The sequence below is a fragment of the Podarcis filfolensis genome (genome assembly GCF_964270895.1).
Source record: "Podarcis filfolensis genome assembly, chromosome: 12".
Classification (NCBI taxonomy): Eukaryota; Metazoa; Chordata; class Lepidosauria; order Squamata; family Lacertidae; genus Podarcis; species Podarcis filfolensis.
The window spans coordinates 39,554,509-39,574,483 of record NC_139614.1 but is presented as its reverse complement, the minus strand read 5'-3'; the positions used below and the strand labels follow the sequence as shown (position 1 = coordinate 39,574,483).

Sequence of the window (19,975 nt, the reverse complement as noted above, 5' to 3'; positions counted from 1 at the left end):
TCTGGTCTCTGTCTTGTATAATCCGACAAAAGCCACAACAATGATGTCCAAGTCATCATGGAGATGAGTGATTTTATACACTCAATTACCATTGCTAATCTGTCACAACAGGCCTCCAAAGGCTACAATACCCCATGTGCCAAGTCAGACATCCGCTTCCACAAAGAGCATCTGTTGGGTGGTTATTGCAATGAAGGGCAAAAAAGTATGCCTTCACCACCACACAATAGACATGATCATCTTCACACTTTATGGTTTATGTGTGGGTGCGTTGTTTACAATCAAGTGGTGCAAATATATAATAAATAAATACGCTCCAGGCATCATGTGGTCTGTTTCGTTGCCCACAACTGTCCAAGGTACCAATCAGCAGCATTAGCAATGGCACTCAAGATGTGGTTGTGGAAAATGGCCTGTTGCATCTCACCATTCCAAAGTGAGGTTGTGGTCTGAACAGAATTGCCTTTTCTGTACCGCAGAAAATATCCAAAAGCATTCAGGAATCCATTGGATTCAATAAGCCACCAGGGTATACCATCTTAATCAGTCTTTCACCCCAGGAGAGGGGGGCAGTGCAGAGTTCTCTCTCGCTGAAATAAACGACCACTAGGAAGTGGTCCGACTATGACAACAGGGTTACTTCAGTGTCTCTTCTAACCATGACAATATGAGACAGCCCCATCTGTGTCATGGAGGCTATGAAGCTGGCCCAAGAGTGATCGCAATGTGAAAGCTGAAATCTCCTACAACTAACAACCTGTGGTTTTCCACCCCATGGTAATTATTTTTAATACAAGCATTTACAAAAAAAACCCCCACAACCCTTAGCGAGCGACAGATGAGGCATTCCCCCCTCCCCCCTCAGAGAGGACAGAATCCCTCTTAAGCTAAAGCTTGTTAGGGACACCTGTATAAACAATGGTCCCCGCCCCCTCTTCATAACTGCTTCAATCATATACAAATTTATGCCATCCAAACCTTTTAATTAATTGCTTTTAAGAACTCAAAACAACAAACAGGCTAAGATTTCTTTAAATTGGGTGGCAGCCCACACTGAGGCATTTACCTCTCTGCAGGGTTGATCTTGCCACAATTCCTTCATACTCCATCGTTTCCTCAGAGGACTGGCCTTTGACTTCCCGTTTATTCTTCAGAGTGTCGCTGGCGAATTCCTTTTGTTCAGCAGGCTGACAAAGAGGCTGTGGGCTAAACAATTCCATGCTGCTTTTTCTTGGGAATGCATATTTCATCTCTTTGTTGTAGTCCTCCGTTTTATCAGGAACAGGAAGCGGTGGCTCTTCCTCAAAAGAGCTTCGCTTTCTCATAGCATTCTCTTCACGTTTTACGAATCCCCTGGGCTCTGTCTCTTCAGGCTCCCTCGACTGCCAGTTGCTCTCTCTCAATTCCACCAAAGGCTGCCACAATTCCGTTTTCAGGATGTTTTTTAATGAAGTATCTGCGTTTTCCGCTGGAGAGTGGTATCTGAAATCAGGTTTCCCAATCTCATTCACCACCTCGTCTTCTGCTGGCTTCACATGCAGATCCTTACTATACACCGGCGACAATGCAGACACCATGGTTGACACCGACGTTACAATAGTAGGGGACAAAGGGGCAATTTTCCCACTGTCACTTTGCACCTGTGGAGCAATATAAAGAGACTTAAAAATTAATAATTCACAGCTCACAGGTTTGGTAGCCTGCAATTTAGCTGCCACACCCCTTCAGATACAGAATGAGGGTTGGCTAACACAAACAAAGGTTCACGTTTCATATGACCAGCGAAAACGAAACAGAAGTGATCCCTCTTCCCCTAGCTTTCCATATTTTGAAAAGCTGCTTTTCATTTCCACAAACAGCTCTTCCTCATTAACCTACCACAAAATATCAGCTAGTATGTTAAGAGCCCAGTGGTATAGTGGTTAGAGGGCTGGAGTAAGTATCAAGGAAATGCAGACTGAAATCTCCACTCAGCCATGAAGCTCCCTGGGTGTCTTGAGCTAAACTCTCCTCAGTGTAACTACCTTACAGGGTTGTTGTGAGAGAAAAGTGGGAAGGTGGGGGAGAAGAACCACCATCTATGCTGTGCTGAGAAATTTGGAAGCAGAGTGTGATGCAAATGTAATGTGTAACAAAATAGTTTTTGATAACTCATTTTCCCAAAAACTATTTTACAAATGCTTTTGCAGTGTACATATGTATTATACTCAGGGGGCATTTCCTTCACATTCCAATTCTACAGTTCACCTATGGGCATTACTTACTGCTTTGTTCTCAGCCTCTTAAGATACAATTTATGGAACCTACGCATTCCCCTCCCAATTCTTGCTGAGAGAGTGTACTTGCTTAAAGTAAAACACATTGCAGTTACCCTCACAGGTATAAGGAACTTAATCCAACTAGAGTTATGCCGTCATGAAGCAACAGCATATCACCCACTGGAGAAATATTATGGCATCAAATGCAAAAGAAAAATAGACCTGCCACTCATATTGTTTTCAACACTGCAGACTAGTATAATAAAATTGAACTCAGGTGGGTGAAAATCTATATACATGCAACTCTTAAATATAAAACAGCACCTCAAACAGTATTAGCATCAAAGCTTTGAACAACATCACAGCTAATGTCTCCCCTCTACTTGTAATGCTATTTCCCCCCAGGCAGCAGATGGGATTTGTTGCTTAAATTTGTATTATGGAAAGAATCTGCTGTACACTGGTGCCTAAAACCCAATGGGGAAAGTTCACTAGCCAGTAAACAACTTTGTAATTAAAGAGCAGGTGTGTAGCTCAGGGAGTTCAAGACCCAGTGTTACTCCTGGATAGAGAAGTGGCAGCTGTGGCCACAAATGTTTTTGGCTAGCTTAGACTACAGTCCTGGAGAAGGCAAATCTTGCCACAGTTACACATACCTTGTTTACATCTATATAATATTACTGTAGCGTCCTCTACTTGGGACTGGCTTCAAAGTGCTTTGGAAACTTCAGCTGGTGGAGAATGAAGCAGCTAGGTTGCTGACGGGAGCCCAGTTTTAGGATCAGTGGTGCAACAATAAAACTGCTAGCACATTTCCAAAGCTAAGAAGAGTCTGGTATGGTTGCAAATTGGATGGGGGACCACATGTTGAGATTCCTGCATTGCAGGGGGTGGGGGTGGGGGTGGACTAGAGGGCCCTGGGCATCCCTTCCAAATCTACAATTCTATGATTCTGTGATCAGTGTATCTTTGCAGGCTTATGGTATGTTTCACAAGGCCCGATTCAAAGTGCTGGTTTAAAGCCCTAAATGGTTTGGAAGAAGAACATCAAGAGGACTGCCTTCTTCAAGATTCAGGTAGGTAGCCATGTTGGTCTGACCCAGTCGAAATAAAAACAAAAAAATTAAAAAACTGTCCAGTAGCACCTTATAGACCAACTTAGAACAAACTTAGTTGTTATAGAACAAACTTAGTTGGTCTATAAGGTGCTACTGGACAATTTTTTATTTCGTTTTCTTTTGCCTTATTCAAGAAAAGACTATCCACATGCTGTGACTGACAGGGGGCCAGGCTCTGCATCACACACTCCAAAAAGAGGTGAGATTGTTGGGCTCATGAGAGAAAGCCTTACCAGTGGTGGCACCTGAGCTCTGAACACACCCTTGCCCTGGGAACCTCTGTCCCTGTTTTCTATAGGAAAATGACAACAGCTCTTTTCCAATGACCCGTTTGGTAAGATGCTGTTTTAAGTATGCTCTTCAATGAATTTTGCAACTGCTGGGTTTTCATATGCTGCATATATTGTTTATTTCATTGGATATAGTATTGCTTTTATTGTTAGTTGTTTTACTGCGATCATTTACTGCCTTGCAGGTCCCATTTCTGGGACAGAAAAAGAAGGAACATACATTCAATAATTTCCTGAGCTTTTTATTTTATGGTGTAAAAGGGTTGCAGAGTTGAAAAACGCAAACTTCAATGGTGAAAATTCAAGTTAAGCTAACATAGTCTTCAACAAATGTAGCATTCCAGATTCAAATTAGGGAACTGAACCTAGGATAGCCCAATCACTTGTGCATTTCAAAATTTGGGGAATATTGGTGTTTACCAGTCGCATCCTATCGGCAGTAGGATTTCTATTAAGAGACTACTTATTACCGAAACTGGGGAAAAAACCCTCTGTCTTTAAATGATTACTCAAAGCAGAAACCAAAAATCATCATGAGTGCAATGATATAAGGGCTTGGATTTGGCATTCAAATATCAAGAGTAATGGCAACTGCAGTTTAGGTTTTACTCTCAGGTAAACACAAACAGAAGCCTTCCAAATTGTGGCATTAGAAAGATGTGTCTTGTCTGCTTCTTGGCAAGCCATTGCCTGTACATGCTGTGACAGCAGTCACACGGCTGCATTAATAGCAAGGAACATGGTGCATCATTTGATGACGACTTGCACCAACATCTTATGGAGACTTAACTTGGGGTGGCTAAGCCTCATTGAACTCATGACACCTAACAACTGCTGAGTAAATATGCCCAAGAATCGGCTGCCAGAAGAAAATATCCTGTATATACCTACCTGCTCAACTTCTCCAAGAGTGACAGGCTGTGTCTGATAACGAGCTTTCGACCTCCTTTGCCTGATATCCCCTCTGCTCCTTGTAGAGACTGCCTTTGTTATGGGTTGAGATAATTTGTTAAATAAGGCCATCTTTTCTGCCAAGCTCAGGGTGGAAGAGTCTGGTTCCCCAGACTGATCTTGCTCAAGGGCTTCTCTGGCTTCTTTGATTTCTTCTTTAGCCGATGTCTTTTGGTTCGCAGATGCCTGCAGCCTTAAAAGTGGAACTGAGAATCAGTACTGAGAGTTGCTAAGCAGTTAGCAGTCTTGTAGTTTTAGATGTAGAGAGCAAAGTATGGGGTGGGGTAGGGTAATCAGGAAAGCTAACAAACAAAATGTGTTGGCAATTTGACTAAGCTGTGAAATCAGCTTCATCAATTCTGACTGAAGAACTGCTAACATAAAATAGCATTTTGCGATTTGTTTATAAACGCTCCCCTAATGGCACTGCTTGCAGAGTGACGAACTGCCCTAAAAGAGTCGTCCTAGTGGCAAAAAGATGCAGTTGTACAGATGCAGTGAAATAGACACACAGTTCACACTGCTGGGGTCTTAAGTGTTCTGAACTCTCTTATTCACTGCTTCTGGTCCTCACATAGGCATTTGTGCATAGATTACATATTAATATGCACAGTGGGTCTTAAAGGAGTCACACTGCACATGTGAGAGAAGGACGTCCAAACATCTACATCTACAGTGGGTACCCCTCTTTGTAGGGGTACCCACCTTCTTATCTTATTTTTTTCATAAATTTTATATAATTGCTTGATTGTTAAAACAAAACAAAAACCCAAACCTCAAAGTGGTTTACAAAAAGATTAATAAATAAATACACCTTGGCTTCCCTTCTCTTCCCTTCCCTAGTCCATGGGGATGAAGGTCCTTGAATGTGGAGTGAATTTACCTCCCGCATTAGTATTGCATTGTCTAACTTTTGCTAATCATAAAAGGGAAACAGGAGGGGGGGGGGAAATCACCTCAATACAGCAACACCAATCCACACAGGAAGTAGCAGAAGTGGTGAAGCCAACAGTTCCGTAAAGGGTCAACCAAGCCCTGCATGCATTAGCTTGTTCGCAGACCAAGCACACAGCAATGGCACCCTTACATTGTCCTCTCTCTCTCTCCTCTTCTACAAGTCTATATTCACTGTGTTAGTTTTGGGTTGTAGGCATGTACACAGGGGACACACAGGGAAGACTTGATGTGGAGCTGCTCACACACTGAGGAAGGGTCATAACTCATTGCTAGAGCACATGCTATGCATGGAGAAAGCTCCAGGTTCAGTACAGTCATTGTAGACAATTAATAAGAGAGATGGGACCAATGACAGCTTCCTATAGAACTACATCTCCTATGTTCCATGTGCCCAGATGGCCAAAACCAAGAGCTGGGAGATATTCCCAAAGACATATTCACAGTAACTTTGGCCAAACCCTGTTTAGAAGACAAAAGTTACATTGTAAGGTGCTTGCAAGAGGCGATAGGGAGGATTAGAACGATACCATGGCAATATTGCTCTATCAGCAACCTGTGCTCTCTCTTGCTTGGCTTCACACATCTGTTACGTCTTTCCTCTTTGGCTATAATGACATAGACCCTTGTTAGTTCCCAAGAGAGGAAAGAGGTTAGGAAATATACTGAGAGATTGCGGACCAGACTAGAGGAACAGAAAGGAGGAAGACAACTCATCTACATTCCGAAAGCCAGAAAGACACGTGGATGTCCAATAGAAAAAGGCTATATAGCCTGAAAGGTCTGGGGTATTTAAGTGTTCAAGATTTAAAGATCCAGAAGGATAAGCCATGTTGGCCTGTTTTAACAAAAAGCTAACAAAAACAAAGTAGTATAAGTAAGTGTCCTCTGTTAGTATACAAGATCCATATCTGACTTTGGGGCCACAATAAAACAGCTACCCTTTGAGAAATCACAAGTCTCCTATGGTTTTTCTACAGTGTTATTTCCCAATGCTGCCTTTTGCATCTCTTAACTTTAAAATCACAAAATGCAACAGAAACAAGCGAAGAAATTTGTGCTTACACCTATAGGTGGTGCAATTTCTCATCCTTCCATTAATTCTGCAAGTTGTTAGAAGTGGAGAGAAACAGAGGAGGGTGCAAGTTGCAGTATCAGAAAACACCTGGCTTTTTCACTTTTATTTGAGACACAACAAATGTCTTTGCTCAGCTTTTTAACATGCAATGTTCTTCTGCATTGGAGAAATGCACCTTCTAAAAAGAGGCAGTGCGCTTAATTGGAAAGCTCCTGAATCAAACACTCAACAGGCAAAGAAGTCTATTGTTCTATCAGTCAAACACAGAAAGAGGACAAGAACAAACGACGTTCTTAAAAGTTCCACCAAATTGCTTGGAACACTTAAGACACTTGGTTTTATGGATGCATTTGCTAGCAAATGACCCTTGTGCTCCCTGTAACATGCAAGTTGTCTCCCCCAGTACCTGGTAGGATGTACAGTGCTCTTAACTACAGTGGGATTAGGTATTCTTGCCACTATAGAATGGGTATTCACAGTACGTAAGGCAGGGATAGGTTCACTTTAAAAAAAATAGCCAAGGGAAAGAAAATGCACAAGAAGAGAGAGAGAAGAGAATAGCATTAAGAAAAAACATACAGTTTGAACCACGTAAACAAACCAATAGTAATTTCCCCCCTCATTTAAAATAATTGGACATTTTTTAAAAATAAAATTGCATTGTTGATCCCATAAAATATTTGAAAGAAGATGGTCAAGGATATCCTGATTTTCTATAAAACTGAATCATTTTCATATGCATTTTACTTTTTTAAAAATAAAATAAAAAATCTTGGCTGCAGGGCAGCAACACTGGTGCTCTGAAAGAAAGTTACAAGATGTACAAAAGCACTGGATATTATTAATTAATGTGATGATGCACAGGTCTAGAAGTCTTCTAGATTTCTAGTAAGATTCAGCAGCTTAATTGTGCAGGGCTCAAGGCAAGAAATCTGTTTCACTTGGCTTATAAGCCAGAACTGCAATTAACTCCTCCCTTACAATCTTTCATCTATTGCTTCATAAGCTTATATTGCTCATGCATTTTGCGTTGCTCCATTATCCCTTGCCTCCAAAAGCAGTTAGAAAGACATTCCCTCTGGCATACATTTCTCAAGGAAGCTATTCCTTAGCAACAAGCCTTTTTCCTTATTACCAAGCCATAGGCACTTAAATGAATGGGAATTTAGAGCTCCGTTAAAAAAACACACAACCCAGTGGAATAGAAGACCTAACACATTTCCAAGACTTACGTAGCTGCAATGACCACTTCTTCGGTGGTAATGGGCTGCGTGCGTGACCTATCCTGCATTCGCCTTAGCCTTCTTTCCACCGCAGAATTCCTTGAATGTGGCTTCGGAAAACTCTTTCCGTCAAACGACTTTTCCATTTCCTAGAACCAGATGCACACCAGAACTAACAGGTTAACAGAAAGGAAGACTCCCAAATCAAGTGGGTGATAGGGTTGTCGCTCAGTTCAGAAGAGGGTTGTACCGTGGAACAAAGGAAGCTGCCATATACTGAGTCTGCCATTTTGCCCATCTGCCATTGGGTCCATCTAGCTCAGGATAATCAGTGATGAATGGCAGCAACTCTCTAAGGTTTCAGACAGGGGTCTCTCCCAGTCCTCCCTGGAGATGCAATGGATTGCATTTGTGACCTTCTGCACAGAAAGCAGATGCTCTACCACCTTCTGTGACACCTATGCGCCAACTCCCAATGGCCACACTGGCTGGGGATTGATGGGAGCTGAGCAATGTCTGGATGGCCATAGCTTCCCCATCCCTGCCCACTCACTCATTTGCCTCCTACACACTTGTGGCCCAACTCCTTATAGTGCAACACATGAAGCTGCTTTATACTGCCCTCAAGCCAGTGGGGGCATCTAGTTCAATATTGTCCACATTGACTAGCAGTGGCTGTTCAGGGGTCTCTGCCAGCCCTTTCTGAAGATTGAACCTGGAACACTCTGCACGCACAGCTCTGACACTGAGGTGTGTCCCTTCTGCAGACTGAAATGGTGAGGGAAGACAAGGAAGACACTTACCCTGAATAGCAACCTCTTTGCCGCAACACTCAGCTTGGCTCGCTCGTCCACTTTCTCCTCATCTACAGATAATAAAGAAGATTACATTACATGACATATCTTTAGATAAATTCAAGAGATTCTCAATTTTTTTAAAACACACACACACACACACACACACACACACACACACGTAAATAACCCAAAAACACAACTGACAAAAAGGTACATCAAGAAAGTGAAGGTCGGTTCAGCTCTGGGCAAGACAGTAACATCGCTTTTTAATGAGCATCTAAGCTGCAGAATGTTATATAGTGCAATTTTAACAGAGTCAGAGAATTGCTCTTTCCTGGCAGTTGTAAGGTAACACACCAGGGTGAAGAGGGTTTTCATATCCATAATTTTCAGTCAAAAGAGGTTATATTCTGGTATTTGTTTGTCATTTATGCTGAAGATAATGAAACTACTTACTTCCTAGCCAGAAGATCTGAAGACCTCCCTTGTGACCCAGCAAACCTGCTTATTTTCTCCATTCCCTCGTAACACTGCCTTCATTTATTCTCCCTTCCCATTGACTCTTTTTGTGCTGTTATCTAGATTGCAAGCCCCTCTGGGCAGGGATTCATTTCACCTCTGAGGCTGAGGGGGAGTCAAATTTGGTCAAGGTGTCACCAGCCTGCTACCAAAGGCTGATAGGTAAAACAAGAAAATTTACCCATAAAAGAGCATGGTGAGAAAAAAATCTTACCTTCAGGAGCTGGCATTTCTGGACTGAATATGGACCTATGGGGATTTTACAAAAGAAAATATCATTATGAGTTGGAAATAAAAATTGCAATAAAAATCCCTAAGCCTAATCTTGTTCAAGAGGGACAGCAAATAGGTTGCAAATGAGGAAAAACGGTTTTTCAAGTTACAATAGTGTTTCATTTACAATGACCCTTAAAAAGCAAGAAGGCAAGCAATGCCAGCCAGGTGTAAGTTGCGTGAAGGAGAATGATGTCAACTAAAATAAAAATAAAAATAGAACTTCAAATATTCTGCCAATTGTTACACACAGCACTGACTTTTGGCTTGAAGCCTATGAATTGTTCCCCTTTCACCTTAAAACATATAGCGTTAAGTAAATGTATTTCTGCTCAGAGTTGTGTGATAAACAGCCTTTAGAGTAAATATTGAACTTTTTATTTCAAAAATTAAAAATAGCCACCTTGAACTACATTGCCACCTTATCTGAATTAATATTTGTGTTGAGTTGCATTTTTTCCACTACTTTTATTACTGCCAGCTGTCATTCTAAATAACGCTGCTCCAGTGCGCTGTGCCATACAAATGCCTACCTATCTGTTTCCTTTCGCTCTGCTGAAGTTATAGGTTGAGTCCTAAATCTCTCGGAAGTCTTTCTACTTTCCCCAGGAGAAAAATAGCGCCTTGGCCTCCGTGACCCTCTTTCGTGTTCAGCACTGGCAGACAAATCAGTACCTGATGTTGGCATCTCAAACTGAGATTCACTTTTTTTTTTTAACCACATCAGAAAGTGCAAAGAAAGGAAACAAAGAATTAGGATGGGGAAAGAGGGAAGGGAGAAAGAGAAAGAGAGGTGAAGGACAAATATAAAGCACCCCACCAAATCAGTCCATTATCAATCACTCTGCATGCTCCTGGAAAACCATGCATAGAAAAGTACAAAGTCATTCCATTCCAGCTGCCCCAACATCAGAACTTGCACTAAGCAAGCAGAAGCACAAACGAACAAGACAACTCCAGGACAACTCCACCTCCAAGACACACTAGATGGGAATTGACTCGTGTGTTTGAAGTGCTGCAGAACGCAACTGATGTTGAGTTTGGGGTGCCATTTTATGCCAAGGACGTGCAAGTGTCACACCAAGTTAAAAAAATATATACACATATATATTCAGAAACGTCACCTACAGTTCAGGTTTCTTGCAGGCATTGGCAGTTTCCAAAAAGGCATTACGGAGTTGGGCAACAGAGACTTTTGTGTCAACCATGGCAATCTCACCATTGGGGATCTTGGCTTCAGTGCTCTGAAACTCCATTGCATTCTTTGCAACATTCTCCTTACTTTTAAAAACTTCTAATTTGGGCGAACCACTATAATCAGAAAATGAGCGAGTAAGGAGCTTATGCTTCACTGGAGTCTCTTCCCGAGCCTGAACTTTCCCTTTAGCACTCTGCAGGTACACAACTCTTTCGCTCCTCTCAACGTTCTCCTGAGTCTTCGCCTGAGGTCCAGGCATCCATTGCATACATCGCTCCAGCTCTTTCTCAGGTTCCACGTTCCTTGGCTGGCCAATTGCCAGTTTCTCAAATTCATCTCCTCTGCTCAACCTACGATTCTCTGAAGTCAAAGTTGGCTGCCTTTCCTTCTCTGCCTCCAAACTGGAGTAAGTGAGCTTCGATGACGATCCATGATTCTGAGGCAAGTCACTTCTTTCATCATCCATCTTCCCATCTTCTGGGAATCTGGTTATGAACGCTACATTTGCCGGCCCAGGGAGGTTATGAATGGGGCTGCTTTCTGGTTCTTCAGCTGCCACCTGTTTAGCTATATGAGCGATTCCAGCAGGCTGAACATAGCCATGTGTTGGTTGGCAGGCCAAGCCAAGAGGCTGATTGGCAACCCTATGGAAAGCAGACGTTTCTGACTGAAGAGGCACGAAATTAACAGGCACTGGGCGAAACTTTCTTTGAGTCATAGTGTCTGCTGGAAGTTCAGGGCTTGAACGGGCACTTTCCTCTTTCACCAGTTTCTCTCTAACTTTTACTCTTTAAGAAAGAAAAATGGATTAAAAAAATGTGGGACAGTCGTAACTAAGCCAGAGAGGAGGGGGGAAACACATGCACCTAGTTTGGGGACATCCAGCAACATCAAGTTTTAAGCATCAAATTAAACTAGACTAAACTAGTGGGGGATATTTGAGAACCTTCTTAACAAGTGCCCTTTGCCCAATCTGATGTCAGAGAGGATCAAGGCATGGATTTCAGCATAGTCATTTCTCTGTCCACTTCTATTTTCATGCGTTGTGCTGAACAATTTAGTCAGCTGTGTTCAATTTGCTGATGAGGAAATGCAATTAAGTATGCCCAAATGGAGAATAAATAGAATTTGGGTTTTCGTCTAACTACTTATATCACTAAATTTTTTTCCAAAAAATAACAACACTGGCACTTGTCCACCTTTAGAGTGGAAAAAGAAAAAAACTGGGTGGCTCCCTTAACATGTTTCTTTTGTTAAAAAAAAAGCAGCTGAGAACACATTATAAGAAAAACATGTAGAAAAAAGAAAAATACTCCATTTGACTTATAACCAGTGAGAAAATGTTCTAAACAGAGATGGAGAGCAGAGGCAACTGAATCTTGACACGTAACCTGAGAGCCAATACTTTTAGATATTTGTTTTATTTGTGAAAGACTCATGCCTCTACCTTTGCAAAATGCACAAGAAGTGTGAAACAGAGAAAGGGAGGCTCCTGCTTATGTATGTTTTGCTGAAATATGCTGCAATTTGAAAGGGTGCGCACCATGAAGGGGGGAGACTATATTTTATACTCTGCAACCTATACCTTAGAACAAAATATATCCTAAGCAGAGGATCTGAGAAAGAAATTCAAGTGTAAAACAAGCCGTGATCACCTGTCCAGGAACCACACATTTGCTCATTCACAGTAAGTTATGTTTTGGTTTAGTGTTGTGTGCAAACAAGGTATATATGTTAGAGAAAAAGAAGTGGAGTGTACAACTGATACCAAACTCCTTGTTGGATAGGGCCTCTCAATCATAGCTGAGCCTATTCTATATAACATTTGACACATTACCTTTTTAAAGGAACTGTTACTAATAGCAAGTGTTCATACACCACATTATTAGCAAACCAAGTTCTCGTTTAAAGTATGTTGCACAGCACTAAACAATCAGAATTTTGCTATAGCCTGTTTTTAACCACCGGATTTAGGAATACTTCCTTGTCTGCTCACTAGAGACCCACTTTTTGGAAGGACAACTCATCCCTTTATGAGAACTACTTTATGTGAACATGCAAGCTGCTCACAGCTCCAAAGAAAAGCTAATGTATTAACTATACACTTTTTTGTATCTTCACATTCAGGGAAACCACTCAGTAAGGGGCAAAAGTTTCTGCATTCAGTGCTCGCAACATTTCACAGGCTAGTATTCTGTTGCACTTCAGATTGCAAGGCAGGAGAAACATGTTAATGACAGGCCAAAAGGCAAGACCTGAGTTTAGCCAGTGCCACTATGTTTACACCTGTGGAGCAAACATTAAGGGCATTTCTAGTGCTTCCTACCAGAACATCAATTAGTTGTAAGTGACAAAAAGGAAGACGCAGAAATTGTCCGGGGGGTGGGGAGGTGGGAGAGAGGGCTGGGGCAGAAGGAAAGTTTCATTAGAGCAGAAATTAAAAACAGAAATTGATTTATTTATTTTTAATCCACTGCCATTAAAGGGTGCCAACGACATTTGTTAAAATGATAGTGGGGGAAGGAAAAGGAGAAAGGAAGTTAACAGTCCAAATTATTATTATTTAAGCCACACAGCTGCATGGTAGGATACCTGGAGGGCCAGCTGATAAGTGAAGGTGTATCCCCATCCGAATCTTTCTGAAGAAACCAATCAGGTTTTGTTTTCCCTGCACTACTATAGAAAATAGAGCTTCAGAATTTTTTTCTGGCAATACGTCAATGCATGCACACACAATCCTCCTGTTTCCCCCCAATTCCTTAAACAGTTTCTTCATTATTCACTGAAGGTATTTGGCTTATAAATGTAAGAGGCAGGCTTGTAGCTTTAGAATAGCTGTGTGTGAATGCAATTAGGAACATATCCACAATATGCACAGAAAAAGCTAAACCTCTCTTGAGACAAATATGCTCTCAATACAGACTGCTACTACACCCAGATGTGGGGTTTTTTTGTAGCTACACATTCAAATCATTTTTCTTCTGGTTTGATATTTAATGCAAGAAAATATTCCTAAGAAATGAAAGTGTAACATGGTCAAATTAACAAATGATGCATTGTCATAATAAAATTAGTTTAGACCTGCTTTTTGTTTGTTTAAAGAGAAGTTTATCCTGAATTTTCATTTTAAATGTAGGGTGAGAAGTTATATTGAGATAAAAGGGAAAGTTATAAAGAGATTAAAAAAAGAAGTCAAATAAACCTTTTAAAAAAGAATTTCATTGAAACAACTATTCTGATGCCTCACCCCATCTTATAACTTCTCTCGGTTCGATGTTTTTTATTTGTATTTTTTCAAAATAAATGAACTTGTTCATAGGCTTTGAAGAACCTGGACCTGGTAAGCCAGATTCAGAAGCCACTTACCACAGTTCCTGTTTTAGATGTAACAGGAAGCTATGCTGAACTGGCTTCCTAGTCTGTTTGCTCATGTGAAAGGAAAAAGCAAAGTGACTGCAGGTTCAAGAAGTTTGGGCAAATCCTGGTTTATAAAGCCAGGATTTGATTGCATGAACAATGCCTTAGTCCTTCATCACTTAAATGAAAGTGGTGAGAGAAGTACAATAAATCAATATTTAGTGGTTATGATTGAAAACTGCAAGATTTTATTAAAATGCACACATTAAAACCCTAGCATCACCTTGAAAATTTGCTACTTCAGACCAGGCTCTTGGAATAAATACTCATTTGTGACACTGGTGAAAGGCAGGTTGAGTCAATATTCAAAGTCAGCCACAAACTGCACCAAAAAACTAGGGGGGAAAGGGGGAAGCAATGACATTGGCACCTTTCCCCAAAATCAGCATTCCTAGAAGCTGCCAGGATCTAGATAGGTATGGAAGCTAGAGAGTTTGATGCCAGAGTGAACTAGCTTAATCTTTATCACAGAGGAGCTTTAGCTAGAGTCAGAGTGACCTGACATGTAGCCCAAAATGGAAAGAATGAGGAAGCTGGCAGCATTAATCCCAATGAGAGAGACCTGGTCCAGATCTGCTTAATGTCCTCTGCTATTTTGATCTATGCTAAAGCTCCAGAATATAAAAGCATACTTTAACTTGAAATAGTGAGTACAGTTTCTATGTTTGCATATGCACACATGTGAACATGCATATGCATGCACACACATGTACACTTTTTAGAAGAATGTGTGCGAAAGAAGCAGGCGCAATGCAAAGTACTAAAGATAAGGAAATACTGGGAGTGAGTTTAACACACATATTCTCTGGGCCCAAAAGGCAAAAAATGAAATGGTATTTCAATAAGACTAAGTAAGTTCCATCTCTAACTACATTTCATTACTCTTATCTGTACCTGGAGTGATAGGATGGCTACCTCTTCCATGGTTTTCCCCTGCATTGTTCCCAACAACATGTTCACCTGTTTTGATTTTCAGGTCAACAGCAGGGAAAAGGGAAACATTGTTTTCCTCAAAGTCCAATTAAAGGTCCAAACATCTGCCTTTCTTTGGAAGGCATTTGCTGCCACTGTTTGCCCTATCTGCTGCTGTGCCCAATTAAAGGCCTTTTATGCTCAGTGATTGCAGTCAATCAGCGATCACATAGTAAAAATGATGCTCACAATGCTATAGAACCAATCACGTTTGGTTCATGCTGATGTAGCCATGCTTCTTGAATAAGCAATCACTTTCCTCTGTTTTAACGTAAGAGCAGCTCTCCAGAATTGGACCAAAGCCCAGTATAATCCAGCACCCCATTTCTCACATTCGCCAGGTGACACCCATGGGAAGGTCACAAGCAAGGTACAAGAGCAACCGTTCATTAAAAAAGAAACCTGCAAGAAGAATTTTGGCGTATCCTTAATAAAAATCTCTACCCATATACAGAAGCTTGAACTGTTGGCTGAAATCCCTTGGAAGAACGCCCTTTACCCTGGATACTGATACTTTTAGTGTGGAAAAATAAGAAAGACAAGTTTATCAAAGGAAATACATGTTGGATAGGAAAGATCTTAGTTATGTCTAAGATGGAGATGCAAAGAGCCATGATTGCTCTTTGAACTTTGCAGGAGAGAAACAAAGGAAAGATGCCTCCTCTCTCAAGGTGAGACTGAGAGGAGGGGGAAGTAGGATTTTAGGTAAGCAACTCTGAGAATGCCAGTCTAGCGTCTGAACAGTTTAGGTCATAAAGACAATCTGGGAAGCTTGGAGGTTCCTCTATCTACTTTCTCCCCATGCAAATCCCATCAGCTTTAATGCAAGTTGAGTTGCATTAAAATCCAACAATACTTGAGTAGCTACATTACTGCATAATTGCATAAAATGTAAGTGACTCCATGGAAGCAACATTGGAGGAGGTGGTTAGTTAGCCCTGTCACCCCAGATTCACACAAAGGGACCCTAAAACCCTGAAAAACCACCACAGACATATCGTATTTTTCGCTCTATAAGACGCACCAGACTACAAGACGCACCTAGTTTTTGGAGGAGGAAAACAAGAAAAAAAATATATTCTGAATCTCAGAAGCCAGAACAGCAAGAGGGATCGCTGTGCAGTGAAAGCAGCAATCCCTCTTGCTGTTCTGGCTTCTGGGATAGCTGCGCAGCCTGCATTTGCTCTATAAGACGCACACACATTTCCCCTTACTTTTTAGGAGGGAAAAAGTGAGTCTTATAGAGCAAAAAATACGGTAATTACTTTCTCTTGGTACTTCACTTGTACAGAAATTTAGATAAATTGCATTGCAAGCAGAATAGGCAAAACAATGACCAATTAAGAGCCATCACTTTTACCTCATCTCCGGATACACAATAAAAATTAAATTCAAACAGGAAATGAATATTGGGCAATTGCAGAACAAGTTGGGAACTTAAAAGATTGCATTTGTCTGCCGCCAGTTTTAGGTCCCTATTGAACATGATGAATTCTGAAATACATGATCCACTTCAACTGGGCAAACACACAGCATTTCTTCCGCTGATGGCAAAGGTGGTATTTATAAAACAACATTTTAAAAAATCTATAGAATCGGGAAGATTGCAGAACTCAACACTGAAACTAATTTTTATTCATGCAGCCATAATCTTTCCTTGTCTTTAAAAAGCTTCCCAAGAGGGCTTTCATTTAGTGGGCTGAGACAGGTTTCATTTGAATCTAGGACAGGAACATATATTTGAGGTTGGGTTGAGGGACAGACCTTATTATAATCTCTACAATGTAGAATTTGTTACAGCGTCCTTCCAATAAGTCTATGTATTTGAATGTGTGACACTGCAAGCTACTTTGGTTGTTCCCTTCTCAATTTTCAGTTTGGACTGATCTTTTTCTCATTGGTTTACAGTGTAACAAGGGCACCATTTGTGGTGGTTGGTCCTGATCAGCCAAGTTTGTTAATACACATGTAAAGCAATCAGCAGCTCCCTTCAAGCAACCTGTCTCTGCTGCAGCAGCAGCCTTTATCATCCAGTGTGGCTCAGCAGAGAGGCTTTGGCAGCTGTGCTCACCTGCTGTCAGTCACAGGCCTTCTCCTCCTCTTTTTCCATTAAAGTCTGTCTTTGGGTTTAAAGTGCTCAGCAATCTTCTTCTCATTCATTCATTCATTCATTCACTCTCTCTCTCATCACCATCAGTCAACATATTTGCCATGACAGATAGCTGTGGGGTTTTTATTGTGTTCTCTGTCCCATAATCTCTCTGAATGCTCCTTGAATATTGAGAGGGCTCGGGCCCCTAAAAAAAGACATTGGGGGGGCAGACTTCTTTGGCTCCTAGGAGTTGTTGTTCCTGCATTCAGACATCCCAAACACCCCCACAAGCAGCCAGTTACGTGGGGCAGAGATACACACACACCTGCAACACCAGAACACAGTTTAGCTGCCCTTGATGTTACTGTGAGTGAGAAGGGAGAAAAGGGGACTTGGCTGCCATTTTTTTTTTTTTTTTGAGATGTCCATGTACTTATTTGGGCATCATGTGCTTTTGACGGTATGTTGTTTGCTGACAGAAAAATGCAACCTGAAACCCTCACATTCACTCACTTTGAATTGCTATGTGGATTGTCTGAAATTTACATTGGGTTTTATCCGTGGTAACTGGAGGGTCTGCAGAATATTTGTTCTCCCTCCTCTCAGAATGGGTAAGTTTGTTTGTAAAGGTATTTGCCTTCTTAAAGACTTGAATGATTTCGGAATTCTTTCCCTCAATCTGTCCCCTATTTCTGCACTGACCTCAAAGTTTTAGCAACTCTGTTTGTACACCAGTACAACAACACCTGCTTTCTCGTTGGATTTCAACCATTCTTTCAAAGGCTGTTCCAAACATACAATCTATGCCGTGCATAGATCTGCCTTGCTTAATTTTCCCTTCCCAAAATCCTACATCCAATCCTGCTCTTATTCCTGCAACACTAGAAGTGTGCTGTATGTGTCATTGTACTAACTCACACCGCTTGCTTCCTACCCAGTTTTCCCCTTATTGCCATTGTCACCTAATATTAAGACAATGCAAAGTCCTTGGAGCAGGTACCATATATACCAACAGTTGCTGACACTCTACTAAACAGCGACAGGAACAGCGCACTTACCCTAATCTGCTGTCGCTGAGGGAATGACTTGGTGAAGCTAGCTGCTTTGGTGAAGAAAGGGAAACCCTGCGAGTTTGCTTTGGCGAACTTGGCACTTCACTTAGGGAGGAGTCATGGCCGATGTATGAGAAGGATGTGGAATTCTCTGATGCAGAGGGTAGATCGTGTCTGTTGCAACTAGGTTCTGGGGCTTCTCTCTCATTGTCCTCATTCAAATGCAGTTTTTCCCTTTCTGGAGAACTTGCCCTCTCAAGCACATAATTTTCCTTTGACTCCAAAGAAGCATTCCTCATCTCCTTAGTCTCTGTTCTCGCTGAGTACAGGGAACTATAATCTTTACTTTCATCCTCATTTTTCTCACTCTTTGGTACTCTCTTCTCAGCCACTTCTTGATCTTTCCTTGCCCTGGTGTATTTGGATAAATATTCTGAGTCCACATCCGAATCTATCGAAAGTCCGTATTTCTCAGCTAGCTGGCGCCGTCTCTCCGCCTTGTACCTAGCTATCCTTTCTGCTTTGGACTCGGGTCCCTGGGAATCCATGACTGAAGGGCTGTAAGAAGGTGGCTTTGTTTTTCCTCCACTGGATTCTGCTTGGTATCTTGATCTAGGCTGATTCTCTACTGAGGAATCTGAAGTTTCTTCTTCATTTGATCTTCCTATAACAACACAGAATGATTTTAACAGGCAGAAGGTTTCCCAATTTATCTCTTTTTAAAGAAGTCCTACAAAGTTGTATTATCCTGACACTCATCCACTTCCCTATGACTTCCTTCCAAATGTCTTAGTATTCAACACAAGTTACAATTTTGAAGCAGACATTAAGGAATTTACAGGCAAGTCTTTGGGGTGATGGCTTGCAGAGCCTGTAAATAGCCTTTGCCTCTGTTCATGACGTTTTGGGTTAGGGAGCTCCCCACAGTTTGGTTAAAAAATGTCCTGGGTGGGACTGTGCATATTTGTGCCCCTGTCCCAAGGTTCAGAAGCATCCCTGGGCTGGCCCATCAGTCCCTTGAGCCTTAAAAATTCCCCTTAGGGGCATCCCAGAATGGTAACACCATTCTGATAACACCAAGGTTGCTTGGGACAGACATATATTCCTGCACTGCAAGGAGTTAGACTAGATCAGGCATCCCCAAACTTGGCCCTTCAGCTGTTCTGGGACTACAGCTCCCATCATCCCTGACCACTGGTCCTGTTAGCTAGGGATGATGGGAGTTGTAGTCCTAAAACAGCTGGAGGGCCAAGTTTGGGGGTGCCTGGACTAGATGGTCCTCAGAGTCCCTTCCAACTTTCTATGATTTGCTTATCTCTTTGTAAACAGCAGTTGGTGTCTAGGACTTGGGGCTAAAAACAGAGGAAGTTTAAGTCCAGTTTAGTTAAACAACCTTAATAGAGAGCAATGAAAATTAGAAGTAACTTTAAAACTTGCAACTGCTGCCTGTTTCTTGAGCGTTTACCACAAATATTTGAAGTTACTCTTCAATTTCCAAACCAAGCTGTGGGGACTTCTCCCATTATTATACATCATATCAAAATACAGTATAATTGCTTATAAGCTGTGTCTTTTATTTCAACCATATTACTTTTTAAATAGACTGCCCTGGGCTGATAAAATCCTAGATACATCATGCAGCTGAGCATCCTCACTATTCATCGATTCTACGGATCCTTATGGTTAGCTATTTCTAAGCATGAGTTGCATTTAAAAACAAAAACAAAAACAAAAAACCTAGTACAGAAAAACTTAATAGTCGATCGGGCAAGAATTTGACTAA

The 19,975-nt window shown here is 41.4% G+C and overlaps 1 protein-coding gene across 50 annotated transcripts in view; it reads right to left on the bottom strand.

Annotated features, from left to right (window-relative positions):
- The window catches only part of SVIL (supervillin), a 143,576-nt gene that overhangs the window by 40,114 nt on the left and 83,487 nt on the right, over positions 1–19,975 (bottom strand). For 8 of the 50 annotated variants that reach the window (XM_083579083.1, XM_083579089.1, XM_083579096.1 and 5 more), the window contains 10 exons: positions 18,199–18,856; positions 13,252–13,332; positions 10,590–11,447; positions 9,995–10,165; positions 9,403–9,437; positions 8,676–8,737; positions 7,882–8,021; positions 7,056–7,151; positions 4,558–4,810; positions 1,067–1,640 (listed from right to left, as the gene is read on the bottom strand). In XM_083579083.1, the coding sequence (XP_083435209.1) occupies positions 1,067–1,640; positions 4,558–4,810; positions 7,056–7,151; positions 7,882–8,021; positions 8,676–8,737; positions 9,403–9,437; positions 9,995–10,165; positions 10,590–11,447; positions 13,252–13,332; positions 18,199–18,856 (2,928 nt within the window). Of the gene's footprint in view, positions 1–1,066; positions 1,641–4,557; positions 4,811–7,055; positions 7,152–7,881; positions 8,022–8,675; positions 8,738–9,402; positions 9,438–9,994; positions 10,166–10,589; positions 11,448–13,251; positions 13,336–18,198; positions 18,857–19,975 lie in introns of all 50 variants that reach the window. The other 42 variants (XM_083579130.1, XM_083579087.1, XM_083579095.1 and 39 more) reach the window with 13 other exon arrangements.